The 25,250-nt window shown below is 42.4% G+C and overlaps 1 protein-coding gene across 1 annotated transcript in view; it reads right to left on the reverse strand.

The window, feature by feature from the left end:
• LOC101938475 (serum paraoxonase/arylesterase 2) overlaps positions 1-25,250 on the reverse strand; it is a 45,252-nt gene that overhangs the window by 18,966 nt on the left and 1,036 nt on the right. The window contains exon 2 of the mRNA XM_005299854.5: positions 18,687-18,757. Coding sequence (XP_005299911.2) covers positions 18,687-18,757 — 71 coding nt within the window. The remainder of the gene's footprint in view (positions 1-18,686; positions 18,758-25,250) is intronic.

The raw sequence follows: 25,250 nt of genomic DNA on the forward strand, positions 1-25,250 counted from the left end.
GGAGGGTGGGGAGAGTGGACACAGAGGGGGGGGGGATGGAGTGAGCAGTGGGCAGGGCCTCAGAGGGGGAGGACAGGGAGCAGGGCAAGGGTGTTCGGTTTTGTGCGAGTAGAAAGTTGGCAACCCTAGTGGGGCTCTGTGCAGATTCAGGGGTCTGGTCATACAGAACTCATTGCAGGGTGGGGGATCTATAAAGAAATCTCTACAGGAATCACATGGCAGACTGTGCAGCAATTACTTTGCCTGATGCTGAAATACAGCCACCTCTGGCTTGGAAGAAATGTGGCAATTGCTTAGCAGCCCATAGCAGCCCATAGCAGCATTACACAACCATTTAGGACAGGAACTGGAGAACAGCATACTAACTGAAACTGCAGGCAAAAATTTAAAGAAACAGAAAGCAATTGCCCAGTGATACATAATCTAATGGGTTCCTATTTCCAGTTCATGTAGTCTTTCCATGCCTTTATATACAATATTTTATTTTGTTCCATATATTTCTTTGTGGGGTTTGTGTCTACTAAGATCATTCAATTTCCTCCCTTTTGTTTGCCTGGGACCACCTCAAAGTCACGGATATTACAGCACCCTCTGCTGAGCCAAAGGGGGCTGGACTTAATTCTGCTTAGAGCCTGTCAAAGATGCCTCACCCTTCAGTCAGAAGAAATCAAACAAGCCATTAGCCAGAGGGGCACTCCAACATGATGCTTCTAGTGAGTGTATGGGCTCTCTGTACAGCCCTCCCAACCTCTGACTGTTCATGGAGTTTGGGACCGGAACTCAGATCCCCAGTAGGGTATTCGATAGACCAGGGCTGGCCTTATGCCACACACATTCATAACAACCAAAGATGACTAAAACTAGTGACTGTCAATCCTCTACTGCTTTCCCACCAAGAAAACCAAGATGTCAGTTCTTCCTTTCTTGATCTGTGCCAAAGGGAATAAAATGAGGATCAAACACCACAGAACTCTATTTGTAGAGATAATCATAAGTAATCAATTGCTTTACAAGCATTTCCACCTGTTATCAAGTTATTTCTTACATAACAGGTTTTGATTACTGCTGGATACTACAGCCATGTATGATCAATTTTATGAAAGGAAACACTAAGCATGTTTCACTCTGCAATATATCAACCTCTAGTCATAGATAGTGGCCACCAATAATGTTACTGACCTAAATCTGAACCTGCTCTTAAAGTTAATACCATCTTATCCTGAGACTGAGTTCTCAACACTAATCACGCTTCATTAGCACTCCTGACCTTTAGGAATTAAGTTAGAAAAGACATCCAGAATATAGGGGAAAGGAGAAATACCCAGTAGAAATAATCTTTAAGAAGTTTATTATATGGGAGGTAGTTAAGATTTATGCTTATATCATAAACCTTGAACAGTTGAAGGAATTCCTGAAACAGCCTGGTATAAGACCTAGACTTAGGTATAAGACATTTCAGTTTAACCACATATGTGAAGCGAGTGATGTGAAAGGCAAAAGTCAGGAGTAAACAAGCTGAGAATGATCTGAGTGAGGATTTTATGCCCCCTGAAGACAAGAGACATTTCTGGGAAGTTTTATAATCTTTTACCTTGATTTTCTATCAGAAACTCAAGAAGTTGAATTGGAATGGTGGGGACAATAGTTGGAACAATGGTGGTTGGATGGGTAGATGTCAGAGAGAGGTTATGTGACAGCGAGATGAGATGTTCTATTGAAAGGAAGAACAACAATGGCATACAACACTGTACACTACACACATTAGCCCTACGTTGTAAGACAAGACTCCTGATTAATGCAATGAATTAAATTAGCGCTTATTGAATAATTTTAATCATTATATATTTATTTATTTATTTATTTTAAATCATTCTAAATGCACCACAATGTGGAAATGACTCACGGATGCTAAGTGTTTGTCCTGCAGCATGGAACAACTTTCCTGGGAGGCTCAAGAGCCCAGCAGGAGGGATGTCGGTTTTGGAGTACAGCCAACTGAGGAAGTTGTCTACACTATGAATATTTAGCAACAAAGCTTGCTTCCTGTTGGCACAACCTTGCATGCATCTACACTCAAACTGGAGTCCTGATAATACCCGAACTTTTGTCAGGGAAGTGGTTTAACTTCACTGAGTGACAGAAGTCTCTACTGGTATTCTTCTACTGGGACAATGCCTGTGTGGATGCTATATTATGTGTATCAGCACAAACATTCCTCCAGAAACAAGCCTACAATGCCACTGTCTCCACAGCAATGACAGCTCTGGTGGAATTTTGAACTCTGCTGCCCAGGCAGCAAAAAAATATGGTTCTGTCCCCCAGACCTGTCTCTAGTATGGAGAGCTAGATGCTATACTGAGCGGGGATCTCACCTGTGAGAGTGACAGCAGACACCTCATGACACCAGAATAAGGCACCCTAGATTTGCACAGTGAGGAAGAGCTTGTTGAGGATGGGGACATGGAGGATTCAGAACCAACAGACAACCAGGACCTCTTCAAGACCAAGCTGAACCCAGAGAAAACCCACTGAGGAAAGGGACAGGGGCTCTAATTGATGTGATTTACTGCCCTTATTAATGCACTTGTTTCCTCTATAGCTTGAGAAATGTTGTCCCCGTTTCCTTCCCTGTCCTTCCCTTCCCAAAATGGCAGCTGACTGCACATGGTCAGGGAGCAAAGGAATTCTGTTTTAAATTAGCCTGTTTATTTTAAGAGCATGCACGGTCAGTACAACGCCAACAAAAAAAAAAAAATCAATAGAAAGAAAACAGGATATATACTTTTGCAAATACCTTAGGTGCATTCAAAGCACATACCTCTGCAGGCGAAATAATTCAAATAAAATTACAAAATGCAACTAATATTCAATGCATTCAGAACAAAACAAAACAAAAGAAATACTTCCAGTGATTGAAAGCTACATGAACCAACACCTGAGAATTCAAATTAAACAGAGACTTCAAAAGAATGCTTGCAAGCAAGCCAGAATCTGGGCATTCAAACTACATGATTTGGCAGACAAAAAAAAACAACCCACTAACAATATTTGAGTCCAAAACAAATTACTTGCTATGGTCAGATTCAGGAAATTTGTGGCTTGTTTAGGGAGCTTGTCTTGGACAGGGCTCACAAAGCTAGCCAGCAGTCATGACCTTCCTCCATTTGCAGCGATGCAAGTTTGTCTTGACCCAGACATCTTTCCCGTTCTCTGGTACAATTTCACTGAACTTTTCAAGCAAGTAGTGTTCGAGCTTTGCTCACACATTTCTAGCCAGAGTAGCCTTTTTGCTTCTGCCATGGTAGGACACTCCGCAATGAGCTCTGGGAGGCCATGGGGCTGGTGGTATATGGGCCCAGACATCCATGAGCCATCTCAAGTGGCTGCCTTTTCTGGGCCTTTGGAACCTGTATGAGCGATATATTTGCCAGGACCCCTACTTCCTGTAATAAGTTTAGCAGTGTTTACTATACTATCCCAAAAGTTACCCAGGCCACCAGCTCCTAACAGCCAGCGGGATTGAAAAGTGCCCCCATATACTCACCATACTGTGTGCTGTTCCATGGCCCTGAATAGCGTTGCCAGGTGTCCGGAACGCCCAGCTGCCGGCTCCGCAGCTCCCATTGGCCGGGAACTACGACCAATGGGAGCTGCGGGGGGTGGCGCCTGTGGGCATGCAGGCAGCACGCACCACACAGAGCCACCTGGCCGCCCTTGCAGCTAGAGGCCTCAGGGACCTAGCGGCCACTTCCTCGGAGCTGCAATAAGCGCCGCCGGGACCCAGCACCCACTCCCGCACCCTAAGCCCCCTACCCTGAGCATGCCAAACCCCTCATACCCCGAACATGCCAAACCCCTCATACCCCGCCCCACCCCCAAACGGAGCCCTCAACCTCCCCCCCCCCCGCACCCTAACTCCCTGCCCCAGCCTGGAGTCCCATCCCACACCCCAACCCCCTCATCCCCAGCCCCACCCTAGAGCCCATACTCCCAGCTGGAGCCCACACCCCCTCCTGCACTCCAACCCCCTGCCCCAGCCTGGTGAAAGTGAGTGAGGGTGGGGAAGAGCGAGCAACGGAGTGAGGGGGGATGGAGCAAGTGGGGGCAGGGCCTCAGAGAAGGGGTGGGACATGGGCAGGGCCAGGGTGTTCAGTTGTGTGTGATTAGAAAGTTGGCATTCCTACTGCACTCCTGTCACTATCTACAAATGACATTCACATGCAAGACCTCAGAGTGACTCCCAACAAAAGTTGCTATGCATAAATCCCACTATATGAGATCACAGTTTTTAGGAACCATCACTGGGACATACACGGAGATAGCGCAGCACCAATCAAATCATTGTGCTGTTCTACAGAATGAGCAGACCCCATCAATAGGTCCAGCCTTTGCATACACCTGCAGTCACCACTACACTGAAAGACCGGTGAAGAGATCCACTCATAAATGTACATTGCAATTAGAGTGTGATAGCACCCACAAGCCATATTTCAAAGTGCATATTCAATTTCATAGGTACAGTAAAGACTGGTTGTGGAAAACTAACCTAAAGCATCCGTCTTACTATGATCTCGATTTATTGAAATACAAGATGAAATTATAAAAATAATGGAGGAAGTTAATTAGCAGACAATACCTAAAATGTATTTACATAGCCAAGGTAGGTTTGATATCACCATAAACAAGCAATTATAAAACCCACCCAAAAATACCATGAATGGCATTATGCAGAAGTTAGATAGACCACAAAACTAGTTCTGCAAATTTTGGGACACCATACATGTATGTTAACTGTGTACAGTCATCATGAGTCCTCCATTTTAGTCCTCTAACCACTCCCTGCCCATTCAAGATGTGAAGAAAAAGAAATGCAAGCATCAAGCCAAAAGATGGATTAATGCTAGACAGACATTTGATGATGTTATCTTCACAGATAAGACAATTGTGGAGATGGAGACATACAGCAAGATGTGTCTCTCTCGCTTAGGACTTCACTATCTCAAGCCATGATTAAAGCATACATGGAAGCTTTGTTTTGGAAGCAATATGTAGACAGTGTCAGTCCTAGACTCCTATTTAAAAGCCACGGTAAATACAAGCAGACAGACCCAGAAAGGAGAAAATGTGAGTGCAGTCTATTACTGTAATTAAAGTTGGTCTGGAATTTTTCAACTAAATGTTTCATCAGACAATGCCAGTTCCTCAAAACCAAACTGTTCATTGACTCCTCATGCTAAACAATCTGTTCTATCTTGTATATAGCTATGACACTCTGAGTATGTTTCCCAGACCTGAAGAAGAGCTGTGTGTAAGCTTTAAAGCTTGTCTCTCTCATCAATAGAAATAAAAGCTATTACCCCACCCGCCTTGTGTCTCAGAGGAAAAAGCCTATTTCAGCAATTTCTTTTACTTGAAAAAAAAACATTTTTAAAGTTTTAAAATTGTCAGTTTCATTTCAAAATGAAAAGTTCCATTTTCCCAGTCTGAGATTACCTTTGGTTTCAAAATTTTAGCTAATTATATTAAGAAAAAAATGAAAATTGTCAGAATCAGAACAAAACATTACAGTTGACCAGAAAACTTTTTTTCTCCACCAGTTTGCAAAATTTTGTTGAGATTTTGACATTTCACCCAAATATTTCAGGGTGGGGGGGAAGATTTTGAAATCTCAAACATTTTAGTGGGATAGAAAAAAATCATTTGCTGCCCAGCATGAATTATAATCTCAATATGAGATTTGACAGGTACTGGGGTGACGTCGGAGGGTGCAGTCCTGGATGAGGGAGCAAGGGGTTGTCTGGAGTTAAATTTATATATTAGTTTTTAATGCTTTTTTAGGCCATTGGAAGTTTGTTAGCGCTTCTGTATGCTGGTGCATCTTTTACATTGTCAAATCTAAATAAATTGATAAAATAAACTTAATTACTCTATTTGTCACTGTCACATTAACAACAATCCAAGGGCAGAGGGTAAGGGGAACCCAGATACACAGCCCGCTGTAGGGCTTTAGTGAAGACGCTACTACGCCAATGGGAGAGCTGTTCCCATCGGCATAGTTAATCCACCTCCCTGAGAGGCAGTAGCTATGTTGACGGGAGAAGCTCTCCTGTAGACTTAGCGCTGTCTAGATCAATATAACTAGGTCGCTCAGGGATATGGATTTTTCACACCTCTGAGTGACCTAGTTATATCAATATAGGTCTGTAGTGTAGATCTGGCCTCATAGAGGGTGAGAATGCATTTACATATATCAGATAAACAAAGCTATCAAGCTAACAAGTGGGGGAAAGACAGTGTGGCCACACCCCAGCAAGAAAAAATAAACTTTATCTGAACTAGAAAGACAGGGGGTCTAAACCTCAGTTAAGCAAATGAATCAACTGGCTGAATACAATGTTAGTGTATCATGTAAGATTTTATGAATGCCTGTAACACACTGGTGATTAATATAATTGTAAACGGCATGTATTAACACTATAAGAGGAACAGAGGAACATAAGAATATAAGAACGGTCGTACTGGGTCAGACGAAAGGTCCATCTAGCCCAGTATCCTGTCTACCAACAGTGGCCAATGCCAGGTGCCCCAGAGGAAGTGAACCTAAAAGGTAATGATCAAGTGATCTCTCTCCTGCCATCCATCTCCACCCTCTGACTAACAGAGGCTAGGGACACCATTCCTTACCCATCCTGGCTAATAGCCATTAATGGACTTAACCGCCATGAATTTATCCAGTTCTCTTTTAAATGCTGTTATAGTCCTAGCCTTCACAACCTCCTCAGGCAAGGTGTTCCACAAGTTGACTGTGCACTGTGTGAAGAACTTCACACTTCTTCAGAATTATGAATACTCACGGATATTATGTTTGAATGTGTGTGGCTGAACAAAGGAAGGAACTGTTCCCATCCAGTCTCCTACGTAAATTAAAACATGGTAAAATCAAAACAATGGAAGCCCCATTTAACATACCGGGGGATGGGAAGCCGACAGGAAGGGAAGAACAGTGTGAGGTCAGCTTCCCGGTGGGCACAGCAAGCTGAGCACACAGGAGGGCTTCCTGCCTCCTGAAACAAGGTCACTGAACTTTGGGAGATAGAAGCAAGGACAGAAAGCCATTTTAGGCAACCATCACTAGACCGACAAGGGAACAGAGCCCTTGCAAGCTGAGAAAAATGGGTCCTTCAACCCAAGGGGATGGGGTTTGAAGTCTGTGGAACCGAATATAGGTAAGCAATCTGTCTAGGAAAAGGTCTTCCACCTGAGACAACAAAGGAAGCCAGCACCTTGTGCTTTTGTGGAAAAATTGCAAAAAAAAAAAAAAAAAAAAAAAAAAAAGTAAAAATATAATTAGGAAGGCCAATTTGAACAGCTAGCCAGAGACTCAAAAAGTAACAGCTAAAAAATTTGTAAGTACATCAGAAGCAGGAAGCCTGCTGAACAACCAGTGCAGCTGCTGGAAAATTGAGATCCTAAAGGAAAACTCAGGGAAGATAAGGCCATTGCAGAGAAACTAAATGAATTTTTTGCATCTGTCTTCATGGTTGAGGATGTGAGGGAGATTCCCAAATCTGTGCCATTCTTTTTAGATGACAAATCTGAGGTACTGTCCCAGATTGAAGTGTCATTAGAGGAGGTTTTGGAACAAACTGATTACTGTTTAATTTATAAGTCACCAGGACCAGATGGTATTCACACAAGAGTTCTGAAGGAACTCAAATGTGAAATTGCAGAACAACTAACTGTGGTGTGTAATCTATCATTCAAATCAGCTTCTGTACCAGGTGACTGGAGAATAGCTAATGTGACACAATTTAAAAAAAAAAAAAAAAAAAAAAAAAAACACACCACACACGAGAAGACTCCAGTGGCGATCCTGGCAATTAAAAGCTGGTAAACCTAGCTTCAGTACCAGGCAAATTGGTTGAAACTATAGTAAAGAACAGAATTATCAGACACATGATAATCCATAAACTATTGCTGGGGATGAGTCTACATGATTTTTGTAAAGGGAAATCATGCCTCACCAATCTACTAGAATTCTTGGAGGAGGTCAACAAGCACGTGGACAAGGGTGATCAAGTGGATATAGTGTACTTAGTTTTTCAGAAAGCCTTTGACAAGGTCCCTTAAGCAAAGTAAACTATCATAGGATGAAAGGGAAGGCCCTCTCATAGATCAGTAACTGGTTAAAAGATAGTAAATAAAGGGTAGGAATAAATGGTCAGTTTTCAGAATGGAGAAAGGTAAATAGTGGTGTCCACCAGGGATCTGTACTGGGACCAATACTGTTCAACATATTCATAAATGATCTAGAAAAACAGTGAGGTGGCCAGATTTGCAAATACTCAAGATAGGTAAGTCCAAAGCAGATTGTGAAGGGTTACAAAGGAATCTCACAAAAGTGGGTGACTGGGCAACAAAATGGCAGATGAAATTCAATGTTCATAAATGCAAAGTAATGCACATTGGAAAACATAATCCCAACTATACATATAAAATGATGGAGTCTAAATTAGCTGTTACCACTCAAGAAAGATATTGGAGTCATTGTGGATAGTTCTCTGAAAACATCCACTCAATGTGCAGCGGCAGTCAAAAAAGCAAACAATGTTGGGAATCATTAGGAAAGGGTTAGATAATAAGACAGAAAATATCATATTGCCTCTAGATAAATCTGTGGTATGCCCACATCTTGAATACTGCATGTAGATGTGGTCGCGCCATCTCAAAAAAGATACATTGGAACTAGAGAAGGTACAGAAAAGGGAAACAAAAATGATTAGGGGTATGGAACAGCTTCCGTATGAGAAGAGATTGAAAAGACGGGGACTTTTCAGCTTGGAAAAGAGATGACTAAGGGGGGAACACGATAGAGGTCTATAAAATCATGACTGGTGTAGAGAAAGTAAGTAAATAACTTGTGGAACTCCTTTCCTGAGGAGGTTGTGAAGGCTACGACTATAACAGCGTTTAAAAGAGAACTGGATAAATTCATGGAGGTTAAGTCCATTAATGGCTACTAGCCAGGATGGGTAAGGAATGGTGTCCCTAGCCTGTTTGTCAGAGGGTGGTGATGGACTGCAGGAGAGAGATCACTTGATCATTACCTGTTAGGTTCACTCCCTCTAGGGCACCTGGCATTGGCCACTGTCGGAAGACAGGATACTGGGCTGGATGAATCTTTGGTCTGACCCAGTATGGCCGTTCTTATGTTCTTAGGAAATGTTAATTACTCCTCATGACACAAGAACTAGGGGCCCCCAAATTAAATGGATAGACAGCAGATTTAAAACAAACAAAAAGGAAGTAAGTATTTCTTCACACAATGCACAATCAACCTGTGGAACTCTTTGCCAGAGGATGCTGTGAAGGCCAAGACTATAACAGGGTTAAAAAAAGAACTAGATAAGTTTATGAAGGATTGGTCCATCAATGGCTATTAGCCAGGATGGGCAGGGATGCAAAACCATGCTCTGAAGTGTCCCTAGGCTCTCTTTGCCAGAAGCTGGGAATGGGCGACAGGGGATGGATCACTTGATGATTACCTGTTCTGTTCATTCCCTCTGAAGCATCTGGCACAGGCCACTGTTAGAAAACAGGATATTGGGCAAGATGGACCATTGGGCTGATCCAGTATGGCCGTTCTTACTGTACTGACTGAAGAAGAGGCAAGTTGGGAGATGATTGACTGGAGAGAGAAACCATTTTCAATAAAGCCTGCATCTTGTTACATTAGACATGTGCTTTTAGACGTGTTTTCACTTTTATTTGCTTTTAACCCTTTCTAACTTTATTCCTTTTACTTAGCACCACTTAAGTCCTACTGTTAATACATTTATTTATTTTCATGATGAACTAACTCTGTGCACTGTTTAGATAATAATCTGTGATGCAGTTTGTCTCTTTACAGGTGCAACAAACATTATTTCTCAGAGCTGTCCATGTAGGACTCATGAATGAAATTGTTGTAATTGTTTACTTTATTAATGTAACTTCATAAGTAAAGTTTTATGAATGAAACAATATTCATTCATAAAACCGGTTACCCCAATAACTGGCTAATTAACAATTAAAATGCTTGTTAAGAGCCATAGCTGTTCAGTCAGCTGCCTTTGTAAGTTTCACTATCAATCCAATTCCTGCTTAAATCACTGAGACTTGCACTGTTTCAGTATTGTAATTTCTGTTCACCATTTATTACACATGCCTACAGTGTAACTTCTGTTCACTGTTTGCCATCCATTATACTGGTCTATATTGTAACTTCTGTTCACTGTTTGCCATATTGTAATTCAAACCCCATTTTAAAACGCTTACTCCATTTTGTAAGGGCTTGCTGCAACCTTCATTTTTGCAAACCCTGCTGTAATCTTATTAGATTAGATGTGTGAATGAGGTATGTATGGACGATGGAATCAACCTCCAGCCCCAACCTGTCCTGATTAAATAGAGTTCAAACACCAAGGGCTGAAAATGCAGACAAGAGCCCTAACAAAGTAAGAAGAATCCACCCTAAAAAGAAAAGGTACAATAGAAGGAAGATCAAAGCCAGGTCCCAGGCTGAAAGTCATGTCTGCAATTGACGGGTGATCAATCACCAAACCCAGAGGCAGCATGACACAGCAAGACGTAGAGACTCTTGATTCAAACTAAAGCCTACAAAAAGGATGGGTGAGATGGAAAACTTTGGAGGAGGGTAACATTCTGCTGCCAACATGGAAGGGCATCGGTGCATGCCCATTAGAGACCCAGCTCGTCCTTGTGCCTGGCTTTCCTGGCCAGTTAGCCACCACAAGCTACGAACCCAAGCTGCAAACTCAAGCCACAGACTCAAGCAGGACTGGTACCTATGCAGCAGCTGCAGAACATCTGGGGTGTGTGTGTGTGTATATATAAGGATTAAGATATTAGTTATTGGTCATAAATCAAATTGTTATCATAATAAATGTGGCATCTTTATTTTGCCCCCTTTAATAAGATCCTGCTAGTAGTTTTTATTGGAATAACATCCAGAAGGCTGGACACTTGAGGGTAGTGGTTTTCAAACTTTTTTTCTGGGGACCCAGTTGAAGAAAATTGTTGATGCCTGCGACCCAATGGGGATGAGGGGCTCCAGGTTTGGGAGGGGCTCAGGGCTGGGGCATGGGAGGGGGGTCAGGGCTCTGAGCTGGGGATGAGGGGGTTGGGGTGCAGGAGGGGCTCAGGGGGACTCAGGGCTGGAGCAGGGGGTTGGGGTGTGGAAGGGGGTCAAGGCTGGGGGTGCAGGCTCTGGGCTGGGGTCTGGGATGATGGGTTTGGGGTGCAGGAGGGGCTCCAGGTTTGGGGGGCTCAGGGCTGGGGGTTGGGGTGTGGAAGGGCTATGGGCTGGGGGTGCAGGGTCTGAGATGGGGCTGAGGATGTGGGAGTTGGGGTGCAGGAAGGGGTTCCAAGTTTGGGGAGGCTCAGGCGCAAACTTACCTCCTGTGGCTCCCAATCAATGGCGCAGCCGGGGTGCAGAGGCAGGCTTCCTGCCTGTCCTGGCATTGCAGACCATGCTGTGCCCCAGAAGCAGCCAGCAGCAGGTCCAGGCTCCTCCGCAAGCAGGTCCGCACAGCTCTTGCCCGCAGGCACCATCACTCCCGGCTCCCATTGGCCAGGAATCGGCCAATGGGAGTGTGGAGCTGTTGCTTGGGAGCCCCATGGCCCCCCTGCCTAGAAGTGGGACCGGCTGCTGGCCACTTCCAGGACACAGCATGGTGTCGAAACAGGTAGGCACTAGCCTCTCTTAGCTAGGCAGCACCATGGACAGGACTTTTAACGTCCCAGTCGGCAATGCTGACCAGAGCCGCTAGGGTCCCTGGATGCTGAACAAGGCGACCCAGTGACTTACATGCTGCGACCCAGTACTGGGTTGCGGCACAAACTTTGAAAAATACTGGTTTAGGGCACACAATTTTGGGGAAATTCAGGACTGGGAATGTGTTGGAGTCATCTGGCTGGTTGTAACCCAGGCTGGTGGAAGCCAAAGTGAGGTTGTAGACAGGCTGTTGGGATCAAAGCTGCTGAACCAGGGCTATGTAAACACAGAGATGCTCAGTGTGTGACCCACATGCTTGTAGGCTTGTTGTAAGTGGCCCAGATTAGGAGCTATAGCAACAGAGCATTGTGAGGTACCCAGAGTTATGGGTAAGTGGTGACAACCCCCCACTGGTCCTGGATTGCACTCCTGAACCCTGACCAGACGGTCACAGTCATTTCCTACAGTGATGAGTACCCTAGAAATATTTACTACAAAGGTCCTTTTTTCCTTCTTTTGTCAGGATATGGAATTTTGTACTTGCACCATACTACATTAAATGAAACTTCAAATTCACCTGCTTGAGCATATGAAATACAATTCCATCATGTTTCTAAGGGCAACGTACACAAGTTAAACAAAGCAATAGCTTGTTCATGAGGAGAAACGCCTAAGATCATAATTTCCATGAATTCTTAATTAAGATCAAATTTTGAGACAGTAATATGAATAGAGCTAGGTAAAAAATTCATAAACGATCACCTATTCAAACGTACTCTTTTCTTTGTGATATACACAAACAACTCATGATTTTTTACCAATGTGTTCACTATTTGCAGTTGTTCAATGAATTGCTTAAACTAAGCATTGTTAGCGTATGGGTTATTCACAAACTGTTAGTAACTAGTATTTGATATTCATGCTGCACAATTGGCCCACTTATGACAGTTTCAGCTCACTGATTGACTGATGCACTTTCTTGAACAGAAGGAGGGAAATCTAGAAGAGAACTTGGGGCAGTCATGAGAGCACTTCCAATGTGAACACTCACTTGAGTGAGTCATGAAACTTCTTTCTGCAAACATTCTTGTGAATAATAAAGAAGAATTAACCAAGAAGGGGTCAAATAAAAGCAAAACAAATTGGAGGTTTCAGTTATATAACAATTCCTGATTTTGCCGAGCTGTAAACACAAGCTAAATGTACCCTTTTCCCCCACCCAGGATGTAGATTTCTAACAATTAAAAAGATCACCTTGGACTGAAGGTTGCAACTCAGGTGTGCAGTTATGCCAACTTGAAAGACATTTGCCTTTTTTTTTTTTTTTAAATAAAAAGAGAATAACCTTCTCCTCCATCTTCCCACCAAGTTTAGTTTCTGACTAGATAGCAAAACCAAGCCTGCAATAACTTGAAAACTACCACTGGTGAATGGTTTTTAACATGACAATAGACTGGAAGAGCTACTCCATTCTCTCATGCACAAAATGAGTAGTTTAAGATTACTTTATTCAGAGCCAAGATAGTCAATTAATCACATGCCCACTCAAGAGGCCAGACTGACTAGTTTAGTTTTGCAGATTAAAACATTTTATTGGGGAATTTTAGGGGGGGAAAAAAAGACTGACATACACATGTAAATATCCTTATGTAATTACAGTGGGCTAGATCCTGCAAACACATGAGCAACGTTACATGGCTGAGTTCAACAGAAACACACGAGTGAGTAATTTTATTCAGATGGGTAGAAATGTGTCAATTTCCTGGCTTCCTTTATGAATTCAGTGGCAAATCGATGTTAATGTAGAGTTGAGGAGGTTGGTGGTATGTCATTTCCTTGCAGAAAGCTGAGTTGAGCTAAACTCAAACTTCTGAAAACTAGGAAACTCAGAGTTAAGGTTGCATCAGAGTTAAGGCTGCCCATGCATGGGCAACCTTAACTCTGCCTTCTTTCAGCAGTGCCCCAATATGCCCCATTAACACAAAAACCTTTACTCTGCTAGCCTCATTATTGATGAAATGTACAAGCTCTTCACCTCTTTTTACAGCCCATTCATGCTCACCCACAGAATGCCATCTAACACTATTAAAGGACAAAAGGAAAAGAAAATGGTTGGCAGAATAAAAGGTATGTATGTTAACAGGGTCTATTGGGGCACTGCTGAAAGGGGCAAAGTTAAAACTGCATGGGCAACCTTAACTGCTTATTTCCTGCTTTTCAGAAGTGTGAGTTTTGCTCAATTCAACATTCAGCAAAGGGATGACACACACCAACCAACCTCAGCTCTGCGGTAATGTAATTTTTTTGCCATTGAATTTCCTAGGGTTATTTTTAAACAGGAGAAAGATATGTTGTTGGTAGGAATTAATAGTCATTTAGGAGCTGTACATATCATGCCCTGCAATTTGCATACCGAGCCAGTCAGCTGGGGCCCCACCAACCCTACTTTAACACACCTCCGCAGCCACACCCTGACCCATTCACTGCATTACCCTGTCAATCTGTGCCCCTCCCACTTCTGTACCCAGCCCCCCCTCCAACCACAAGCAGGGAATGCATCTCTCTGCAGTTTCCACTCCTTAGTATACAAATGTTTCTATTGCCATTACTTTCCTCTCGACCCCACCTATAACCAAACTCACATGCAGAGGCTAAGTGGGTGGTACTTCTGATCATGTTTCAGAATGGGTTGGAGGGTGAAGTTTGTGGCAGGGCCAGCGAGAGAAATGACACACGATTTCTGTTGGAAAATACTGACAATTTTACATTTGAGAGAAAGATCCTCTGACCCAATCCAATGGACATACCCTATCTCTGAGAAAGCGTGGGGGAGGTCAGAGCTTGTAATGTTGCTATGCCATACAGTCCATATTGTCTGGTCAGCCATGACCCCTCTGATTTCCCAGTTAATATTGTTCCAATGCTTATTAATAGCTTTCCTATTGTCACTGTAGCAATTATTCAAACACTCAGCCTAATCAGTGAAAACTGATCACAGCTCCTAGCCACAGCTCTCTGATGGGGTTCAAATCTGTTTTCACACATTGAATGAGGTTTACACTAGGATTAAGGCCCAGATCATTTCCGTCCTGTGAATCACAACAACATCCAGTAGATGACAACCTCATAAGTCACTGATGGAGGAAACATGATGCCAATGCAGACCACCTCTCTTCCAAATTAGCCTGTTATCAACAATCTCCATATCATGGCATATTCTTTGCGCTCTCGCAAACTTCTGCAAACTCATGAGCCAGGAATTACCTAGAATCCACATAATGGCTATTTGATCAGTGCACGAATTTCTTTTTCCTCAGTTGTCAAAGTACCTGCACTGTCAGTTCCAAACCTCCATGCTATGAGTCTTTGGAAACCACCACGTTTTATCTGCTCAGAGATCTGGAAGCAGCCACTTCCCCAGGGTTACTAAAAATACAGATTTTCTCAAACATCCAATCCTAGACTAGCCTACCACCCATTCTCATTTCCCACCCCTACCATAGCCACAACCCCTCTCCCCCCCACCACCAATATAACAAAAGTTTTGGTTCGACTGGCTGCTAACTATTCTGCTTTGTTCACAATAAACCTCCCCATAAAATAAAAACATGTTCTATTATAACAACAACTTGTAGCAAGCAACATAATTATTAAATCTTTATTGCATGGGAGTACAAAGATTAAGACTAGAAAGGTCAGTAGCAAAGTGTTCGCCAGGGACAATGTTGCCAGCAAATTCCCTTGAACAATCCAGGCAAACAAAGTGGCTGCAAAAAAGCCTTCTCCCCCTTCCCCCCCCATTTATTGGTTCATGTGCAATGTAATACTTCCAGACTGCTGTCTACACAAGCAAAGAAGTGAACATGTTCTTAAACGCCGTTCCCAATTTCAGTCCCCCAAAGATTCAGTGGGTGCCGTGCTCTACCGTGAGTAAAACTTGAAAAATTGAGACTTTTTTGACCCACGTAACAATAGTTTGATCTCCAGCTCTGGGCAAGAAGAACCCACCTAGAAACTATTTAAAAAAATGGATATTTGGGGGGGGGCCCACTTATATTTCTGCAACTCCTAGCTCAAATGAGCCCAATTTTAGGTCACTAACCCTGCACTGCCCCCTCCTGAGGCAAACCACATTTCAAAGGAACTCAACTAAGCAGGTTGATTTTAGAGGACTTAGAAAGGTCAATCTTAAACGTAAGTTGTGATGCAACCTCTACTATCTTGGTGCTGCCATTCGACTATTATTTGGGGCCCCAACCCTGTGAAGTGAATTTTGGAGTGACATTTTCAATTTCATATCAACATGCTGACTTTTTAATTTGCAGCAACTTCTTGACATTATTAGTTTGTTCTGTGTTTATACAGCATCTAGCACAACAGGGTCCTGGTCCATGACTGTGGCTTGTAAGGATATGTCTACACTTACCGGAGGGTCCGGCGGCAGGCAATCGATGTTCTGGGATCGATTTATCGCGTCTGGTTAAGACGCGATAATCGATCCCGGAAGTGCTCACCGTTGACACCGGTACTCCAGCTCGGTGAGAGGAGTACGCGGCATCGACGGGGGAGCCTGCCTGCCACGTCTGGACCCGCGGTAAGTTCGGACTAAGGTACTTCGAATTCAGCTACGTTATTAACGTAGCTGAATTTGCGTACCTTAGTCCGAAGTGGGGGCTTAGTGGGGACCAGGCCTAAGTGCTATAAGAATACGGCTACTATTAATAGTCACCCACGGATATGTTGGAGCCACTGAGTCTGTTTCCTTGCTTTGACTTTGCGCTGAGGACCAGCAGATGACAGGAATGCACTTGAGCAAAGTTCTCAGCTAGGGTTGGGAATGTTATGACAGAGGAGTAAGGAGGATAGCTGTAACATTGTTTATTTCTCAACCACAGTCTCTGGGCAAAAGAGGGGCATCAGCATTCAGCTAATCTTCATATAAATGTCAGGCTGCAAGATGTGTGTGAGGGTCAGTTAATTATCTTGTTCATAAGTTAATCAAATTGTTTTTGCCATTTAGAGTTCTATTTTCCTGAACAGAATGAGCATTTTGCAAAAGTGGCACCAGACTCCTTGTTGTTTTTGTGGATACAGACTAACACGGCTACCCCGATACTTGACATTTTGCAAAAGGTTTGGTAAAGACTCATTTGCTTTTCCCAAATGGGAGTGAACACACCAGTTTACAGGGATCAATCAAGAATACCTTTTACATGAAATATTATCAAGGGAAATGAATATTCTGCCTCTTCCTCTAACAAATATGGGCTCACCTCAGAAGAATGAAATGCTTTCAAATGCAAGTTCTGCTGACCTACCCTCCCCACTATCTCACACACAAAAAATCTACTTGTGTTTATTCGACTACATAATTTTGAGTTCAGAAAGACATTTCATCCCTGCAACAGTCAGGAAGTGAGATTTGTGAAATCAACAGTGTGACTCAGCTAGGTCAGAAGAAAAGCTGTAAAGTCCAACTGAGCCAAAGCATCCCACAAAAAATAGACAAGGGAGTTCAGCCATATACAGATATTACTAAGTACAACCCTGTTAGGATTTTGTTTTAGCAGCCATTAGAAAGATCCTGTTAAACAAGACATAGGCCTAATTTGCCCTCCCACAATAACCTAGTATTCTTCAATCAGCAAATCCACTCATAAGTGCTCTGAAACAGGAAGAAAACAAGTTAATGGTAACTTCAATGTTTAAAACAGCTAAACCTATTTTGACCTGACTGATTTCAACATGTGAAACGTTTGTACAAATACAAAAAACAAACAAAAAAGCCATCCTTATGATGCTGAGCTCACTACCTCAAATATGAAGGAGAGATTTTAACCAAAGAACATGTAGCTAAGTGGCTAACAGCCATGAGAATTTATAATTGCTCATTTAGCTAAAAAATAAATCCCAGTTTTCCTTGTGCACAACAGAAATATTAAATTAAGGGGACAAAATGACCAGTTAATGTATATCTTGATATACATTAATGCTAAGTTACACATAAATATTGTATTTGTTTCTATAAAGAAAAGGAGATGAAGAAAATTTACATTTTAGTTTTCTTCATAGACAGGAAACATTCAAATTAATTTGTATGGGACAGTGTTTAGGTCTGCACAAATAAATATGCAGAAATAGCTTCAGTGCTTAGTATTTTCAGACATGTCCTATATAGAAAGTAACGGCAATCCCCTTTTCCTAACTTGGCTAGTCACAAGCATGGACGCTCTGTCTTTCAAGTGTTATAGCTCACTTGCATATTCAGGGTAAATTATGCAATACACTGAACTTTGGAATACCATAACATGAGAAAGGGGAGTGTGCTGCTGTATGTATCTCATATACTAAACACCTTTTCTATTTCTCCATATCCACTTTGACTGGACTCTGATCTTAAAACCACCAACTCCTCCCACCATTTTACCAGCTTGCTTTTATCAGCACGGCAGTTAACTCTGTGCCTGTTGCGGTCTCTGAAAACCTTCACACTTGCAGAAGGTCCTGTAGGAAATATATTACCAGCAGATAGGCATCTGAAGGCCTGTCCCACTAGCATGGCCACACCTCACCGTGTGCATTTCAGATATGCAACAGAACTTTAGTTGGTCTCTCCATCTTCATGGTACTGTGACAAAGGTTGTGAAAAGAAACAATGACAATGCACTTATACAGCCTCCCATCCCAGTACTAACTGAAACTTTCCTTCAATTCTGAACATCCAGCTGTTCACAACAGAATTTTCTGTCTGCTGACTCTTTTTTTCCCCACTGGAGTTCAATAGCAAAAAGAGTATTTATAGACCACAATTATTTTTGTTTCCAGAGTCAGCTTTTTAAAACCTGGCTTTAGTGGCTGACTTCAAAGCAAGGCTCCCAATACAAAGTACTCAGTCCTATCACATACATACCAATTCCTTTAATAAGGTGGCAGTTGGGAAGTTCCACTGGTTCCAGCTTTCTGGAGTGATTCAGTTTACGTCTGCAAGAGGAAATAATACAGTTTAGTGTAACAGATCAAAGAGAGGGTTTTTACAAACTGAAACAGTGTTGACTGATATATGCTGGCTAGCATATACATATGATATCTAATATATATTATCTGCACCATATACACAAGTATGCATTAAGTACAAATATTGTGACAGTGATATGGCTTAAACTGATCTATACCATAATCCTTTTCACTTCTGCTAAGTATCCCATAACACTTTATACTTATTGAAGCAAGCATTTAGCACAAGGAGATAGGAAACTTGTCAAAATCAAGATGCATTCATTCTAAGTCTTAGTACAAGCTAGGGAGGTACCTTCACGGACAAGTACCTGGAATGTGAGTATCTAAAACAAAGATAAGGAAGGAACATGGGAACTGGGACAAACTGATTGTTTGGGTTTTAGTGACGTATAAAGAAATGTGCAACTTGTAAAATCATACAAATAATACCAGCTGAAATGTGTACCTTGGGGAACACACTTTCTGCATAAGGTGAACGTAACATCGCTGCAGGAGACTGCTCTTTGGAGACTGGTATCTTACAGAACTTTTTTCCTGTACCATATTAATAAACCTGACTGACATTGGTAACATGGTCTCTTGAATATATTTGTCAATTTAATAAAGAAATTGATATGTACCAGACTTGTTATCCCATCCACGAAGACACTGGTACCGTGCCAATAACGGCTTTATGCTATTTGGGGACGTGGTTTAACTTGGCTGACAGAGAATCAGGGTGTTAGCAGCAGGACTCAAAATTGCTCATGGGTGCACACACAGACATGATAAAATAAGGCAAGTGTTACCAGCAAAACTTTGTAGTGTAGGCCTGGCTTTGGTATGTAGCTAGGTACTGGAGCTGTATAGGGTACAATAATATCCTACAATCTATTTTCACATTGTCCTTCTGCTCAAAAAACTGTTGCAAATGGCTAGTGAATCTGGGCCATTTCTTTGCTACATTACCTTTTCCTTCAGCCATAGTCCCACAATGACCTGCTGAGAATGACCATTCTGGTCACAATTCTAAAATCAGCTGTTCAGGGGTCACAGTGACAGGGCTGGCTCTAGCTTTTTTGCAGCCCCAAGCAGCAAAAAAAAAAAAAAAAAAAAAGCGCCGCCCCCCCGAACCCCCCGCCGAGCGCCGCCCCCCCGCTGAGCGCCGTGCCACCGGAGCCCACCCCCCCTGCCGAACCCCCCCCCTCCCCCAGCACCGCGCCCACGCCGCCAGAGCGCCCACTCCCTCCCCCCCCAGGGAATGCCACGCCGCACTCCCCCCGCCGCCTCTTACCAGGTGCCGCCCCAAGCATGTGCTTGGGTGCCTGGAGCCGGCCCTGCACAGTGACCAGAAGCCTGACCTCCTTTAAAATACCTTCTGTGTTCTTCCTACTAGCTTACCTTTAAGCATAGGGGTCTGGCTCCATGTAAAGCTACAGGTAAGCTTTGCACTATGGCCTTATCTAGAAAAGAAGGCCTAGATTTCCTTGGCCTGTGGGGAGGTGTGGTGCAAGCCCAGCTGTGAATAACCGCAGGAATATAGAGGTCTATTCGGTCATTACAGAGAAGATGCTGAAGCTGGGGTAGAATAAGGTGATGAGCAGAAATGCCAGGCCATGGGGAAGGGAGGCCAACAGAAGATCTGCGGCTACCCCCGAATACTTGCTGCTTCTATGCAATTCTGGCAGGGACCCCACCAGCAATCTGTAAGTAAGAGTGGACACCTCATGAGACCCAGAGGAAGGAGCTCCAGCAGTGCAGCAATGACAAGCGTTTTGAGAAGAGAGATGAGGAGGATATAGACCCCACCAGGAGCTCTTCAAGAGACTAATGGACCCCACCCAGACACACAATCCATTGAGGACGGGTAAGGGAGCTCAGGGAGCTATATTAAAGCATAATTCTCTCTTTACTTTCTTGGTGGGCCCCAAATCACCTCCACTCCCTTTCAAAAATGGCAGCCGAATGTGCACAGTCAGAGAATAAAAGAATTCCCTTTTGAAGTAGCCAGAGCCAATTTATTTTAAAAATGTGCCGACAGCAAAATAAGAAACGATCACAGCCATTTAGTAACCAGCAGCTTTTGGTAGCAAAATAGAATATCCATCGCCATAAATCCATTAAATGCAAACCTAAACAAATATATTCTGAATGCAATACCAGAGCATTAGAAAATGTCAAAAACCTTGCAAGCACTCCAGTAATTAGTCAGGCAGACTATGGTAGAACCTCAGAGTTACAAACTTTGGGAATGGAGGTTGTTCGTAACTCTAAAATGGTCTGTTGAGAGTTGCAAACGTTTTGGTTGTTCTTTCAAAAGTTTACAATAGAACATTGACTTAATACAGCTTTGAAACTTTACTATGCAGAAGAAAAATGCTGCTTTTAACCATCTTAATTTTACATGAAATAAGCACAGAAATAGTTTCCTTACCTTATCAATTTTTTTTTTAAAGCTTTCCCCTCCCCCCCCAGTAGTTTGCATTTAACACAGTACTGTATTCACGTGTGTGTGTGTGTGTGTGTGTGTGTGTCTCTCTCTCTCTCTCTGCTGCTGCCTGATTGCATACTTCTGGTTCCAAAGAGGTGTGTGTTCACTGGTCAGTTCATAACTCTGGTGTTCGTAACTCAGATTCTACTGTACATGATTTTTATGTAAACGTTGCAAATGGCAGTGCTTTGGTTTTCCAGTCCGAGAGTCTTTGTTCAAAACATGTATGCTGTGCTTGGATTCAGGGGTAGGAAGTGGTAGAGATGGTGCTGATGGCTCAGGGAGGGTGATTTGCTTTGGCTTGCAGAGGTAGGCGATGGCAAGAACCTTCCCCTCTCATAAGGGGTTTGGATGATGCGGGCCTTGTGGGGTTTGGATGATACCTTGTGTCTCTGGCACAATCTCGCCAGGTATTTTTCGAGCAGATGCTCTTTACTCATTTCCTGGCCAGTTCTAGGAAGCGTGGTCTTGTTCTGTCACACTAGGACCCCTTCTGTGAACCACCACCAACTGGCAGCATATGGGCTAGGGCAACTTCAAGCCTCCTTGAGCAGCTGTCTACCCTGGGGGCCCTTGCCAGCCTTAGGAGTGATATCACCCATGATCACTACTGCTGTAATAAAGTTAGCAATATTTACTGCACTATCCCTACACTTACTGCCCAGGACACCCAACAGTCCTTGTGCCACCAGCAGCAGGCTTTGAACAGCACTCTTATGCACTCATTATGCTGGGAGCTGTTGAGCAGTCCTGAACCAAACCTGACTCTGCATATTTTTATGTAAATCTTTATCTCAAAACTCCCTACACTTTTTCACATTGCTTTTCCTTTCTGTTCTGTCTTTAAATAACAAGACAGACATTATTAGATTTTTCAGCAGCCTTGGCTTGGGCATCCTTGAGAGGCGTAGCCTACACTCCTGCTGAAAGACTGACCTTGACCAGGAAGGAGAAAAAAAAAGGACCAGAGAGAACATGTTTTCTGAGTTCCTCCATTCCTCAGAGCCCCATGCATAAGAGACTAGAGATTCAAGTAAATCCCTGGATTCCCTCTATGCTGGAGGAAGGATCTAGAAGTGCATTGAGGAGAAGGACCAAGTGATGCATCAAGATGTGCATAAAGACATCATGCAGCTCTACACGCAGAAGCAGCTCTTACAAAACTTAATGGAGCAAAATGCCCCAAGACTTCCACTCCAGCAGCCATTGCACTGCATGGACCATTCTATGTTCCAGGGACTATCCATCCCCTACACTCTCAAGGTACTGGCATCGCCTGCAGCAATACCTGTCCATATCGCTCAATGCCAGTGACAATTGAGAACTGCTCAGTAAAATTGAGTTTTGTGAAAGTCATGCTTTATGGGGAAGCGTGGCACTCACCTCCAGGAACATAACCGTCTATGTCCAAAAGTGCTCTGGCTATGCTGATCATCCAGATTTACATAGTTATCCAATCCCAACACTTGGTTCTCATTTCACACGTACAGATGCACTTCTCCACTGTTTGTAACTGGTCAGTGAATGCCTGAAGCAACTGGGGACTGTCACTCTCATTTTTGCTGCTGTAGGACTACTAGTGGTGGTAGTTGAATACAGAAGAATTACTCACTCAGTCTCTAAAACAATGAAAACTCCGCAGATCTCTTCAGTATCTATGCTTCTCCCAGCGAGATAGCAGAGAAATTGAAAAGCAATGAGAAGACTGGAGGGTATTTTAATAACAGTGTGAAAAAAGATTATGTGATAGAACAAAGAGAATTGTGGAAACTTGACCCCAAGTTGCCAGAATTCCCTGAGAATGCTGTTATCCCACAATGCATTGCAAAAACATCCCACAAGAAAATGAGACAAACGGTGGTGTGGTGGATGCCTATCCTTCCTGTACTGTGGGTTTTGCTGATGCAATCTCTCGCAGGGAGGATACATGGTATCAGCAAAGCTTTCACATGTTCTAGCGACATTAATGTCAACAGCTGTATACTAGAAAAAATGCTGGCAACACTTTAGTATTGAACACTTTTTAGCACATGAAGTTTGCCACCTGGGATTCAAGGATATTATCATTTCTACCAAGGTCACAAAATTTATAACTGAGAAACTGATCTTCATCTCTTTAGGAAATTCACTTGGAAACGTCTCAAAAAAAAAAAAATTACCTTAGTACACACTTCCAGCCAATCCCTACCCCACCACTGCAACACAAAAATGCAACATTGAACGTCCTCATGTGACTATCACAGTGTTTCTTCTGGTTTTAAAGAGCTTCTTGCTTGAGACCCTATTTCTTCTACATCTGAGGAATACAAAAATGGTTTAAAAATAACAAGTTTTCAAAGCAATAGAAGCTTTTGAAGTACACTCTTTGCATCAAGTGTTCAGGAGAAAGTTAGCATCTGCCAGAAGTCAATGGAAGCTTTATCATTTATTTCTGTGGCCATTGGATCAGGACCTTATATATTATTATGAATTTTTAAAACTAAAGCATAATAAGAACAAGAGGAAAATAAGTAGAGTGTGCCTTTAACAATCACACATCTGAAAATATAGCAGTTCAGCTACATCAAGAATTGTTCTTTTAAGGAGTGGAGACAAAAGTCCATGAATAGTGTGAACTCTTACTATGCTCAGACCCCACAGCAGAGATAGGATGTGAATAAGCTGCCTCCATTGCTGTAGATATTAGCAATACAGTATGATGCATAAACTAATTTAATACAAAATTTATCACTTTTCACTTCCAGGAATATTAGAAATTATGTTAAATCTGTTTGAAATAAAGAAACATTGAAGGACCCTTTTCAGTATCATATCACCAGACCACAATGTGCCAGAACTCAAGGGATTAATGTGAACAGCAGCAAAGCTATAGAGAACTTCTTAATTTTCATTTTCTTTTGGAGTGGGAGATGGGTGTGGAGAGATAAAGAAGAAAAAAAAAAACTCTCACTTTCCAATCTCCTCCTTCCAGTACATATTAGAGGAAACTAGACAGCAGTCTCAACTCTTATCTGAAGTTGTACATTTCCAGTCACCAGTACTGCTGTATTAGCAAGGTTGCAATATAGCAGGCTTATAATGATGCAGCACATGCACACACCAGAAAAAAGTCATAAAAATACAATAAAAACAGAATATTCAAAAAGTGCTTTTAGTTTGATCTGTTTCTAGCATATAACTTTATTTTACCAGTTTTCAATATTATTTCAATCCTGTTTATTTAGCTTTCGACAGAGGCTTGCTAGTTACCATGCTCTGAAACAGCTCACCCAAAAAATAAACCAGGACTGCTAGAACTTTATCAAGATCCCTATATTGTGAGACAGAACAGTAGCAGTTTTTTGTTGCCAATAAATTTCCCAATTAGTGCTCAGACTAGTGGTAGGACCAGCACTGAACTGAATTTAATTCAAAACACAATGCTTCTCTTAATATCTTGTACAAAAGTAAGTAGTAAAAAGTTTCTTTGTAATTAGCTACGTTAGATCTAAAATTTAAATCATTTATATATTGTTACTTTGATTTCTTGCAAATATTTTTACATCATTCATTATTACCCAGGCAGTGACTCCACTGTCACTTAACAAAGTAATGCCACATTCACTTTTCTAGCCTAAAGTTACATGGTTATGTTTCCAGAGAAGCTATTTCTGTAATATTGTATTACTAGCCTTTGCTAGATGTACTCTCTACTTCTAGGGTTTAATAGCTTTGATTCAGTTTAGTATTCATCTCATTACCCAAAGCAACTCCTCTGAAAGTTGAAACTAGCGTGTTCCCTTACTGAAAGTATATTGGTTCCAGTTCCAGATAGTACAGAAACTGGTTTGCTAGTGGCTGTTTATTCACAAGTTCTGGCTTAAAAAAAAAAAGTTATTTATTTTTGCAATCTAAGTTATTTCGCAAAACAAAATTTTTTAAATGATTGATTGGTGAAATTGTATTTACCATCTTGACGGTGTGTCAACATACCCTCAGTCATTATGA

This window comes from Chrysemys picta, chromosome 2 (assembly GCF_011386835.1).
Source record: "Chrysemys picta bellii isolate R12L10 chromosome 2, ASM1138683v2, whole genome shotgun sequence".
In the NCBI taxonomy this organism is placed as follows: Eukaryota; Metazoa; Chordata; order Testudines; family Emydidae; genus Chrysemys; species Chrysemys picta.